Genomic DNA, 12,500 nt, shown 5'->3' on the forward strand with positions numbered 1-12,500 from the left:
CACGAAGCACCCCTGCACCGCATCGAATGACGTGTGGACCCGATGCTCAAAGTCCTGTGGCGCCGAGATCTCCGGCCTCCGCTTCTTTTTCCGCCGGAACATGGCGAGACAGCCGGTGAGGGGTGGGAAGGAGAAGGAGGGCTGGGGAAAGCAAGTGGAACCCTGTTACAACAGGACATCAACAGCTTCTCAGCCATGGTGGCAGTATATCAAGAACACACACACACTGACACACACTCTCTCCTTCGGTAGTGACACACTCAAGCAGACATGCAGGGCTCCAGGTAAGACAGACTCTGGTACATTACAGTCAATGGGAAAAGACGAGTGTCACAGGGTTTATGTTTTTCTCAATATATTGCAGTCAATGGGAAAAGACGAGCGTCACAGGGTTGACGTTTTTCTCAATACATTGCAGTCAATGTAGGTCCCGTGTAGCTCAGTTGGTAGAGCATGGCGCTTGCAACGCTAGGGTTGTGGGTTCGATTCCCACGGGGGGCCAGTATGAAAAATGTATGCACTCACTAACTGTAAGTCGCTCTGGATAAGTGCGTCTGCTAAATGACTAAAATGTAAATGTAATGGGAAAAGATGAGTGTCACAGGGTTGATGCTTAAGTGAATACATTTCATTCAATGAGGTAAGATTAGCTTTACAATATGGACGCATAGAGAAAGGCATCACAGACATGTCTCCCTCCCTCGCTTATATAGTTTTCTCCCTCCTCTCTCTATCTTTCCCATCCCTCATTCACCTTCTCCCTCTAATCTATTTCTCTCTCTCACCCTTCTCTCTCAATTCAATTCCATTTCAATTTAAGGGCTTTATTGGCATGGGAAACATGTTTACATTGCCAAAGCAAGTGAAATAAACAATACAAATTAACAGTAAACATTACACTCACAAAAGTTCCAAAATAATAAAGACATTTCAAATGTCATATTATGTATATATACAGTGTTGTAACAATATGAAAATAGTTAAAGTACAAAAGGGAAAATAAATAAACATAAATTTGGGTTGTATTTACAATGGTGTTTGTTCTTCACTGGATGCCCTTTTTTTGTGGCAACAGGTCACAAATCTTGCTGCTGTGATGGCACACTGTGGTATTTCACCCAATAGATATGGGAGTTTATCAAAATTGGGTTTGTTTTCTAATTCTTTGTGGGTCTGTGTAATCTGAGGGAAATATGTGTCTCTAATATGGTCATACATTTGGCAGGTTAGGAAGTGCAGCTCAGTTTCCACCTCATTTTGTGGACAGTGTGCACATAGCCTGTCTTCTCTTGAGAGCCAGGTCTGCCTACGGCGGCCTTTCTCAATAGCAAGGCTATGCTCACTGAGTCTGTACATAGTCAAAGCTTTTCTTAAGTTTGGGTCAGTCACAGTGGTCAGGTATTCTGCCACTGTGTACTCTCCATTTAGGACCAAATAGTATTCTAGTTTGCTCTGTTTTTTTGTTGATTATTTCCAATGTGTCAAGTAATTATCTTTTTGTTTTCTCATGATTTGGTTGGGTCTAATTGTGTTGCTGTCCTGGGGCTCTGTAGCCCCAGAACCAGCTTGCTTAGGGGACTCTTCTCCACGTTCATCTCTCTGTAGGTGATGGCTTTGTTATGGAAGGTTTGGGAATCGCTTCCTTTTAGGTCGTTGTAGAATTTAACGGCTCTTTTCTGGATTTTGATCATTAGCGGGTTTTGGCCTAATTCTGCTCTGCATGCATTATTTGGTGTTTTACATTGTACACGGAGGATGTTTTTGCAGAATTCTGCATGCAGTCTCAATTTGGTGTTTGTTCCATTTTGTGAATTCTTGGTTGGTGAGCGGACCCTAGACCTCACAACCATAAAGGGCAATGTGTTCTATAACTGATTCAAGTATTTTTAGCCAGATCCTAATTGGAATGTAGAATTTTATGTTCCTTTTGTTGGCATAGAAGGCCCTTCTTGCCTTGTCTCTCAGATCGTCCACAGCTTTGCGGAAGTTACCTGTGGCGCTGATGTTTAGGCCGAGGTATGTATCGTTTTTTGTGTGCTCTAGGGCAATGGTGTCTAGATATTTGTGGTCCTGGCAACTGGATCTTTTTTGGAACACCATTATTTTTGTCTTACTGAGATTTACTGTCAGGGCCCAGGTCTGACAGAATCTGTGCAGAAGATCTAGGTGCTGCTGTAGGCCCTCCTTGGTTGGGGACAGAAGCACCAGATCATCAGCAAACAGCTGACATTTGACTTCAGATTCTAGTAGGGTGAGGCCGACTGCTGCAGACTGTCAAAAGCTTTTTTTAAATCAACAAAGCATGAGAAGACGTTGCCTTTGCCTTTGTTTTGTTTGTTTTCATTCAGGGTGTGCAGGGTGAATACATGGTCTGTCATACGGTAATTTGGTAAAAAGCCAATTTGACATTTGCTCAGTACATTGTTTTCACTGAGGAAATGTATGAGTCTGCTGTTAATGATAATGCAGAGGATTTTCCCAAGGTTGCTGTTGACGCATATCCCACGGTAGTTATTGGGGTCAAATTTGTCTCCACTTTTGTGGATTGGGGTGATCAGTCCTTGGTTCCAAAATGTTATGGAAGATGCCAGAGCTTTCATTTAGGAGACCATCAACACCACATGCCTTTTTGGGTTGGAGGGTTTGTATTTTGTCATGTAGTTTATTCAATGTAATTGGAGAATCCAGTGGGTTCTGGTAGTCTTTAATAGTTGATTCTAAGATTTGTATTTGATCCTGTATATGTTTTTGCTGTTTGTTCTTTGTTATAGGGCCAAAACGATTGGAGAACTGGTTTATCCATACATGTCTGTTTTGGATAGATAATTTCCCCAGAAGTGTTTAGAGTCTATGGATTCTTCAATTACATTGAGCTGATTTCTGACGTGCTGTTCCTTCTTTTTCCGTAGTGTATTTCTGTATTGTTTTAGTGATTCACCATAGTGAAGGCGTAGGCTCAGGTTTTCTAGGTCTCTATGTTTTTGGTTGGATAAGTTTCTCAATTTCTTTCTTAGGTTTTTGCAGTCTTCATCAAACCATTTGTCATTGTTGTTAATTTTCTTAGGTTTTCTGCTTGACATTTTTAGATTTGACTCCTCTCTCTCCCTCCTCTCTCTCCCACCTCCACCTCTCTTTCCACTTTCCCACCTCCACAGACATGGGAGGGTACACAGGGTATTGGCGCGTATGTCAATACATTGCATTCAAGGCAAAAAGGTTGGTGATAGAACTGCAATTGATAAATTGGTGAAAGACAGACAGACAGACAGACAGACAGACAGACAGACAGACAGACAGACAGACAGACAGACAGACAGACAGACAGACAGACAGGAGAGAGAGAGAGAGAGAGAGAGAGAGAGAGAGAGAGAGAGAGAGAGAGAGAGAGAGAGAGAGAGAGAGACAGAGAGACAGAGAGAGAGAGAGACAGAGAGAGAGAGAGAGAGAGAGAGAGAGAGAGAGAGAGCGAGAGAGAGAGAGAGAGAGAGAGAGCGAGAGAGAGAGAGAGAGAGAGACAGGCATATAAACACAGACAGGCAGGCAGACACACTCTAAACTCCACCCTAAACCTAACCCTAACCCTAGCTTCATGTCCACATCCCGGCTCAACCCTAACCCTAGCCCTAGCCCACATCTTGGCTCAGATCTTGGAGTTAGGGTTGAGCCAGGATGTGGACAAGAAGTTAGGGTAATGGCTAGGGTTATGGCTAGGATTGAGTAAAGATGTGGAGATGAAGCGAGGGTTAGGGTTAGGGTTGAGCCGGGAGTTGATATGAAGCTAGGTTTAGGGTTAGGGTTAGGGTTGAGGCTAGGTTTAGGGTTGAGCCGGGAAGTGGACATGAAGTTAGGGTTAGGGTCTAAACCTTAGACATAACCCAAACCTTAAAACAATTAACAATTCATTGATTTGCCTCTCCCCACTACATGGCAGAAAGGTAGGCCTCACTTGAAGCCTGATCTAGAGTTAATGTGCTTTTGAGTGACATCGGTACAACGGTTGAGGCTAGAAACAAAATTCACACGGGATCGTTCAACAGACGCTCCCGATGAACGCAAGCCTACACCTGGCCATGTAAAATTAACTCTTCACAGAGAACAAGGCTTTTCTTCCATAGATAAGCATTACCTACAACCCTCACATAACCATGAAGCCCCTGTTGACTGCGATTGAGCAAGCTAACCGTCCTTGCAGACAACCAATCATGACCATATAGGGATGCCCTGTATTGAGGTTCAGCTTCCTGTGGCAACAACAGCATTTTTGACAGGCAGACAGACAGACAGACAGACATATTCAAGTTTCAAGTCAATCAAAAAAAAAAAAGACCAATATCCTCTTCAGAATTCATTCAAGAATTCATAACAAGGCTCTTAGTTTCTAGAACTGAAAGAAAAAGTAAGAAAAATTAGCACAAAAAAATAAATACATATTAACACAATAAGATAACAATAATGAGCCTATATACAAGGAGTAACGGTACTGAATCAATGTGCAGGGGTACGAGGTAGTTGAGGTAACTGAGGTAATATGTACATGCAGGTAGGGGTAAAAGTGACTAGGCAATCAGGATAGATAATAAACAGAGTAGCAGCAGCATGTGTGAGGAGTGTGAAAGGTGTCTATGTGTGAGTGTTTGTGCATGTGTAGCGTCAATATGCATGTGTGTGTGTGTTTTGTGTGTGTGAGTGTATGTAGTGGGTGAGTGTGTATGTGTGCCTGCCTGTCTGTCTGTCTGTGTCGGCATGTCTGTCTGTCTGCCTGTCTGTCTGCCTGTCTGTGGGAGAGAGAGGGCGAGAGAGAGATGAGTGGAGGGGGAGGCAGGGAGAGAACGAAAGAGGGAGAGAGGATGGCGGGAGAGGAGGGAGAAAGAGAGAGGAGGGGTTGAGGGACGGGGAGAGAGGGGAGAGAGAGGGAGGGGGGAGAGAGAGGGAGGGAGGGGGAGAGAGAGGAGGGGGTGAGGGACGGGGAGAGAGGGGAGCGAGAGGGAGGGGGGAGAGAGAGGAGGGGGTGAGGGACGGGGAGAGAGGGGAGAGAGAGGGAGGGGGAGAGAGAGGAGGGGGTGAGAGATGGGGAGCAAGAGAGAGGAGGGAGAGGGAGAGAGAGAAGGAGGGAGAGAGAATGGAGGGAGAGAGAGGAGAGGGGTGAGAGAGGGGAGAGGGGAGAGAGAGACGGAGAGGGGAGAGAGAGACGGAGAGGGTGAGAGAGAGACGGAGAGGGTGAGAGGGGATGGGTGAGGAGGGAGAGGGGAGAGAGGGGAGAGGGGAGAGAGAGACGGAGAGGGGAGAGAGAGACGGAGAGGGGAGAGAGAGACGGAGAGGGTGAGAGAGGGGAGAGAGAGATGGAGAGGGTGAGAGAGGGGAGAGAGAGACTGAGAGGGGAGAGAGAGAGAGACGGAGAGGGGAGAGAGAGACAGAGAGGGGAGAGAGAGACGGAGAGGGTGAGAGAGGGGAGAGGGAAGAGAGAGACGGAGAGGGGAGAGAGAGAGGAGGGAGAGGGAGAGAGAGAAGGAGGGAGAGAGAATGGAGGGAGAGAGAGGAGAGGGGAGAGAGAGGGGAGAGGGGAGAGAGAGACGGAGAGGGTGAGAGAGGGGAGAGGGGAGAGAGAGATGGAGAGGGTGAGAGAGACGGAGAGGGGAGAGAGAGACGGAGAGGGTGAGAGAGAGATGGAGAGGGTGAGAGAGGGAAGAGGGGAGAGAGAGACGGAGAGGGGAGAGAGAGACGGAGAGGGGAGAGAGAGACGGAGAGGGGAGAGAGAGACAGAGAGGGGAGAGAGAGACGGAGAGGGGAGAGAGAGTGAGAGAGGGGAGAGGGTGGAGGGGGTGAAATAAGGGGGAGGGAGAGAGAAGAGAATGAGGGGGGGTAAAGAGGAGGTAGAGAGACAGACATGAGATAAACGAGAAAAATGTCAAGAAACATATTCTTTTTGCCAGAGCTACAGATGGCTATATCGGTCCATTAAAACAGGACTAGTAAAGGCCCAGAGCTACAGATGGCTATATCGGTCCATTAAAACAGGACTAGTAAAGGCCCAGAGCTACAGATGGCTATATCGGTCCATTAAAACAGGACTAGTAAAGGCCCAGAGCTACAGATGGCTATATCGGTCCATTAAAACAGGACTAGTAAAGGCTCAGCACACTCTCTTTGTGATAAAAACATAAATACCAAAAGAAAAAAAGAAAGTGTACTTTTTTAAATTCCAGTTTATCAGGGGGTGCTGCAGCGCCCTCAGCACCCCTACTTCCTGCGGCCATGTCCTCCTCCTCGTCCCGACTAAACACTAACCCAACCACCCTGGTGAGTTCATGCCTGCATGGCACACCTTTTCCTCCATCGGGCCACACCTCCCCTTGTCTATTTTAACCATGTTTTGAGGGTATACAGTGTTTGTTTACATTTACAAATATTGGAGTAAAACAAACTTATATTTTGGGTTCTGATGGGGTACAACAGTTGAACTAAGCTCATGAGGCATTTATAAATATTCATCAAGAATCAATTGGTACATAGTCCAAAAATGTATGTAGCAACTGCAGATTGCCCCTTTAATGATTAGGGGGGAAATAAATACCAACTGACCTGATCAGTTTATAGGGTCAACCTCCGCACTCTCTTTCTTTCAGTTAGCACAACGATAATGGTCCCCTTTAAGCGATTGCTACACTACATACTTAATCACCCACTACAGCATTACTACACATGCTATTGCTAACTGTCTGTCACTTTCTGCCCTAACAAGCACCGCTAGGACAGGGCACCTGAGCGTGACTGGGTTTCAAGACCGTTTCCCCCCCGAGACCCAGATTAAACTGGTTTGTGGACTAAAAAGCACTTTCATAGGAGATTCTCCATTGAGCATGTTTTTTAGCCCAGGAGTTAGGGTTTGAAATGATTTCAGCGTCAATGAGAAATAACAGATCGGAAGACACTGTGCTGTCTTATCCAGCAGAGATAGATTGATCTCCAGAGAGTATAGAGAGGATGTGAATTTGGTTTGGAGTCACTGACCAACTTCCGGAGACACTTGAAACCCTACCTCTTTAAGGAATACCTGGAATAGTCTAACAGTAATCTTTCTACACCCCCCCCCCCCCAGTGGTGGTTGTCCCACTGGCTATCCTAAGTTGAATGCACCAATTTGTAAGTCGCTCTGGATAAGAGCGTCTGCTAAATGACTTAAATGTAAATGTAAATGTTTGTTTACTGCTTCTTCAATGGACAGACGTGACTTTGAGCACTTCCAGGAAGCTTTGAAGATTTTGACCACGTGTGTATGCACAAGGGTGAGCTTGCATGTGCATGCATGCAGGACTTGTCAATGGTATGGCCTGTACCCTGTACAAGCCACAGGCCTACTTTCCTGGCTAGGTCTTTCTTAAACGCTTGTGTGAGAAACTACGATAAGCCTCTTTGAAACTTACATGTCCCACTTCACACCTAAAAACAAACTATCAACAGTTTCTCACTAAAGGTTGAAAAGGCTCTGAAACCACGATCAAACTAATTATTTACACGTCATATTATATGACAGGTAGTTCCAGTCCTGGCTGCTCCACTTCTCAATAAATAATAACAAAAGAATAATACAACAAAATGTAACATAAATATCTTCCTTTTCAAAAGGAAGGAAACAGCAAGTTGATATGGTAACAGTATGTGTTACATAACAGAACCTTTCTGGAGATGTTCATAAGATCCGCCCATCAGGGGTGTATTCATTAGAAACCAAACAGAAGCAAAACAGACGAAATGGGGAGGGACTCATCTGAATTTGTCCAATAACAAACGCTAGTTTTTCTGTTGCAAAGAGTTTTGCTACGGTGAGCAATAATGAATAAACTCCAGATCTACAGCGATCTTCCATGTGACATGGATTGTCAATACTATTAGCATACCTGACATTACCCAGATGCCTGTTTGCTGTTATATCGGAATTATCAGTGTGAATCCATAACAATATTTCACTGTCACTTTTCCTTTCTATGGCCAGCTTGGCAATGCATAACTTCACCTCCATTGAAAAAAGCGACCAAAATTGCTACTAGTGTTGTACTCTCTAAGTACCAGAACTTACCGTTTGCCAATCCACATAGACAAATATCATGTAGATACCTGGACAAACATGACTAAAAAAAATTATACTTTGGAAAGAAAATGCATCATTGGGGCATCGTTACTTTCCCAGTGTCACGCCCTGACTCAAGGGACTCGTATTTGTTGAGTCAGGGTGTGGATTTTCTGTGTTGTGTTTTGCTATGTTGATTTTCTATGTTAGATCTAGTATGTGTAGATCTATGTTGGCCAGGGTGGTTCCCAATCAGAGGCAGCTGTAGCTCATTGTCTCTGATTGGGGACCATACTTAGGCAGCCTATTGGCACTAGTGGGTTGTAGGATCTTGTTCCGTGTAAGGTATGTTGTTTGTGTGCTACCTTGGACTGGGTCCCTACGACCTTGGGAAGAGGAGTGGGAACAGTACTACACTGAGGAGTCGGAGGATGACGACGACGACGACGAGTGTCTGTTCCCTAACTCGTGGGGGCTCCCGGAGGAGTCCTCACGGGAAGAGGAGTGCCGACGACGGAGACCCGCGAGGCAACCCCAAGAACATTTTGGGGGGGAGGCACACGGTGTGGACGACGAGGCAGCAGGAGGCAGCGACAGGGCGGATCTGCAGGTTAGGAGAGGAGGCCACCAGGTTACGGGGGCTATTGGTTCAGAGGGAGCAGGAGTTATTCGGTCAGAGGGAGGCGCTACAGGAGGCTATAAGGGAGAAGGAGAGTGTAGAGGCACGGCGAGAGGAGCTGGTTAGGCAGCAGAAGGAGCGGGGGTTTATAAAGGAACCCAGTCCCTCTCCTCGCACCAAGCAAGTGGTGCGTGTCGCCAGTCCGGTCCGGCCCGTTCCTGCTCCCCGCACTAAGCCAGTGGTGCGTGTTCCCAGTACGGCCCGACCCGTTCCTGCACCCCGCACTAAGCCAGTGGTGTGTGTTCCCAGTACGGTTCGGCCCGTTCCTGCTCCTCGCATCAAGCCAGTGGTGCGCGTCGCCAGCCCGGTCCGGCCTGTTCCTGACCCTCGCACCAAGCCAGTGGTGCGCGTCGCCAGCCCGGTCCGGCCTGTTCCTGCCCCTCGCACCAAACCAGTGGTGCGCGTCGCCAGCCCGGCCCGGCCTGTTCCTGCCCATCGCACCAAACCAGTGGTGCGTGTCGCCAGCCCGGCCCGGCCTGTTCCTGTCCCTCGCACCAAGCCAGTGGTGCGCGTCGCCAGCCCGGTCCGGCCTGTTCCTGTCCCTCGCACCAAGCCAGTGGTGCGCGTCGCCAGCCCGGTCCGGCCCGTTCCTGCTCCCCACACCAAGCCAGTGGTGCGTGTGTCCAGTCCGGCACGGCCCGTGCCTGTTCCACCGTTGCCTGGTCCGGCACCGGTCAGCGGCTCCATTCCGGAGCCAGAGCAGTCCGCTCCACCGGTGCCTGATCCAGCTCCGGTCAGTGGCTCCACTCCGGAGCCAGAGCAGTTTGCTCCACCGTCGTCGGGTCCAGCTCCAGTCAGCGGTTCCAGTCCAGACCTAGACGTCAGCCCCTCTCCAGGTTCGGGGTCTCCCACACCAGGGTCCAGATAGGGCTTGGTACTTCGTGGGAGGAAGGAGAGGGGAAGCAGCATGCCGAGGTCCAGACCAGACCAGGGGCGCAACAGGGAGGCGGAGAGTAAGTGGTCGTCACACCCTGAGCCGGATCCGCCTCCGAGGCGGAATGCCCACCCGGCCCCTACCCTGTTATGTTTATGTTGTGCGGTCGGAGTCCGCACCTTTGGGGGGGGGTACTGTCACGCCCTGACTCAAGGGACTCGTATTTGTTGAGTCAGGGTGTGGATTTTCTGTGTTGTGTTTTGCTATGTTGATTTTCTATGTTAGATCTAGTATGTGTAGATCTATGTTGGCCGGGGTGGTTCCCAATCAGAGGCAGCTGTAGCTCGTTGTCTCTGATTGGGGACCATACTTAGGCAGCCTATTGGCACTAGTGGGTAAGGTATGTTGTTTGTGTGCTACCTTGGACTTCACGTTTCGTTTGTTGTTTTGTCGTGGTGTTTATTCAATATAAATAAACATGTATGCATATCACGCTGCGCCTTGGTCCGTCCCGTCTGTAAACGATCGTGACACCCAGATGGCAAAACGAGTTCCTGAAGGGAAGGTGTTTATGTTGTTTATGCAACTGATAAATGCGGACGAGAATGACATTTGTAAATGCCAAAACGTGACACTTTGATCAACTGTTCAAGGCCTACATTGGTATCACTCTGCCTAGGACTAGAACTGTCACCACACCCCACTTTTGTTGTTTAGTGGTACAGTCCATGACTTAGAAGTCCTGGTTGGAGGGTCTCCAATTCCAGGTAGAGTTGGTAGGTCAGTCAATGTTTACCTAAGGTCGGAAAGTATATGGGATATTGAGATGACACATTCACTCTGAACTAAACGGTTATATCAATCTCACTTACTGCACTGTACTGAATGTACAGAAGAGTCTACATTTTGTCTAAGAACGTAGATCAAGCTTACAATTACAATAACTTAACATGATTAACAAAACATTTATTATTAGATTTGTTGTCATGGTTCAGTCATGCCATTGAACCAAGGGTTTTTTCTAAAAGTATATCTGTACTCCAGCCAACATGGATGTCTCTCTGAGCTGGCCATACTGCACTAATGTCCTTTCACTCAGCCCTCTCTGAGCTGGCCATACTGCACTAATGTCCTTTCACTCAGCCCTCTCTGAGCTGGCCATACTGCACTAATGTCCTTTCACTCAGCCCTCTCTGAGCTGGCCATACCGCACTAATGTCCTTTCACTCAGCCCTCTCTGAGCTGGCCATACTGCACTAATGTCCTTTCACTCAGCCCTCTCTGAGCTGGCCATACTGCACTAATGTCCTTTCACTCAGCCCTCTCTGAGCTGGCCATACTGCACTAATGTCCTTTCACTCAGCCCTCTCTGCTTCTCATTAAAGCTCACTATTCACTAGATCAGAGGGGTTGTCAGTAGTGGTAATATGTTTTGACACTAAATGAAGCTGCTGCTACCCTCATGAGCCAAGTGTTCCGAATAAAGTTCTGTGCGGGACCTCAGAGCACGAAACTGATCGGGGTTGGCAACATTTCAAGTAAATTCAGGAGATTAATTAAAAGGGAGGTTGATTCATTTATATCCAATAAGGGAATGTTCAATTCTTGAATTGAGGTGAATGGCAACACTTTATTTGAAGGGTACCTACATAAGGACTTCATTGCACAAATACTAATTTCATCATGTACTCATTCCCCATGTCTCATTAAAAATAGATTATAATGTACCATTTCCATATCAAGTGTCAAACATCACATAATAAACAGACTAGCCACAGAAGAGATACAATCTCTGAACATGCTGTAGTTGAAGTAAACCAATTCCCAAGAAGCAAGTGTCCTCTGGAGGCCAGAGAAGAGAGAGGAAGCTGTGTTGAGCCTTACCTGTCTTTACCGTGGTCTTGCGTCTTCTGCCTCTCTTAGTCCCTTTTTAATCCCGGACGAGCGAGAGGGCTCTATGTCCAACGTCTGTCCGTCCGTCTACCGTTAACCCACCACTGGGGTCTTAATGATTCTCGACCTGGAAGAGAGTGCAAAATAAATGTTAGATCAAATGAATGTTCTCTGCTTTCCCACTCCCTCTCTTTTTTTTCCCTCCTAGTGTTTGATCTGCGGGTGTGGTGGAGGATACAGAGACAAGAAATTAGATCTAGAATAGTGTCGCTCATCTGCTGCTACGGAGGATCTCTTCCACTCCTCTAACTGGGTTGATCCAGACTGTAGATAGTGGAGGCTAATGGATAATAATGTGTTGTGGGATCCCTGTTCAAGTCGACTTTATTTATCCCTAAGGGCCAATTATTGCTGGGCATATAAAGTCATGGCATGCAGACAACACATGACAGGATAAATACATCCCCTACAACATATGCTATACGTTGCATAAACAATATGGTGACTATTTCATTGTTATTGGAAAGATGTGCAATTCTGAGTATTCAGGATTATTATGTATTTCAAAGTGTATACAGCGAAAACACCTCTGTTTATCCAAGCGGCCATGGTATGCATCCCAAATGCAGTGGTGTAAAGTACTTAAGTAAAAATACTTTAAAGTACTACTTAAGTAGATTTATGGGGTATCTGTACTGTACTTTACCATTTATATTTTTGACAACTTTTACTTTACTACATTCCTAAAGGAAATAATGTACTTTTTACTCCATAAATTTTTCCTGACACCCAAAAGTACTTACATTTTGAATGCTTAGCAGGACAGGAAAATTGTCCAATTTACGCACTTATCAAGAGAACATCCCTGGTCATTCATACTGCCTCTGATCTGGCGGACTCACTAAACACAAATGCTTCGTTTGTAAATTATGTTGTTGGAGTGTGCCCCTGGCTATCTGTACATTTAAATATATATATATATATATATA

The 12,500-nt window shown here is 46.6% G+C and overlaps 1 protein-coding gene across 2 annotated transcripts in view; it reads right to left on the reverse strand.

Annotated features, from left to right (window-relative positions):
- The window catches only part of LOC121552628 (serine/threonine-protein kinase PAK 6-like), a 28,838-nt gene extending 17,205 nt beyond the window's left edge, over nucleotides 1-11,633 (reverse strand). For both annotated transcript variants that reach the window (XR_005997275.2, XM_041865597.2), the window contains exons 1-2: nucleotides 11,503-11,633; nucleotides 1-141 (exon numbers count right to left, since the gene is read on the reverse strand). The exon at nucleotides 1-141 is cut by the window's left edge and continues 102 nt beyond it. Coding sequence is in view for 1 of the 2 variants with exons in the window: in XM_041865597.2 (XP_041721531.1) it covers nucleotides 1-102 (102 nt within the window). In the remaining variant the exon portion in view is untranslated. The remainder of the gene's footprint in view (nucleotides 142-11,502) is intronic.
- Between the last annotated feature and the right edge of the window lie 867 nt (nucleotides 11,634-12,500).

This window comes from Coregonus clupeaformis, chromosome 36 (genome assembly GCF_020615455.1).
Source record: "Coregonus clupeaformis isolate EN_2021a chromosome 36, ASM2061545v1, whole genome shotgun sequence".
Classification (NCBI taxonomy): Eukaryota; Metazoa; Chordata; class Actinopteri; order Salmoniformes; family Salmonidae; genus Coregonus; species Coregonus clupeaformis.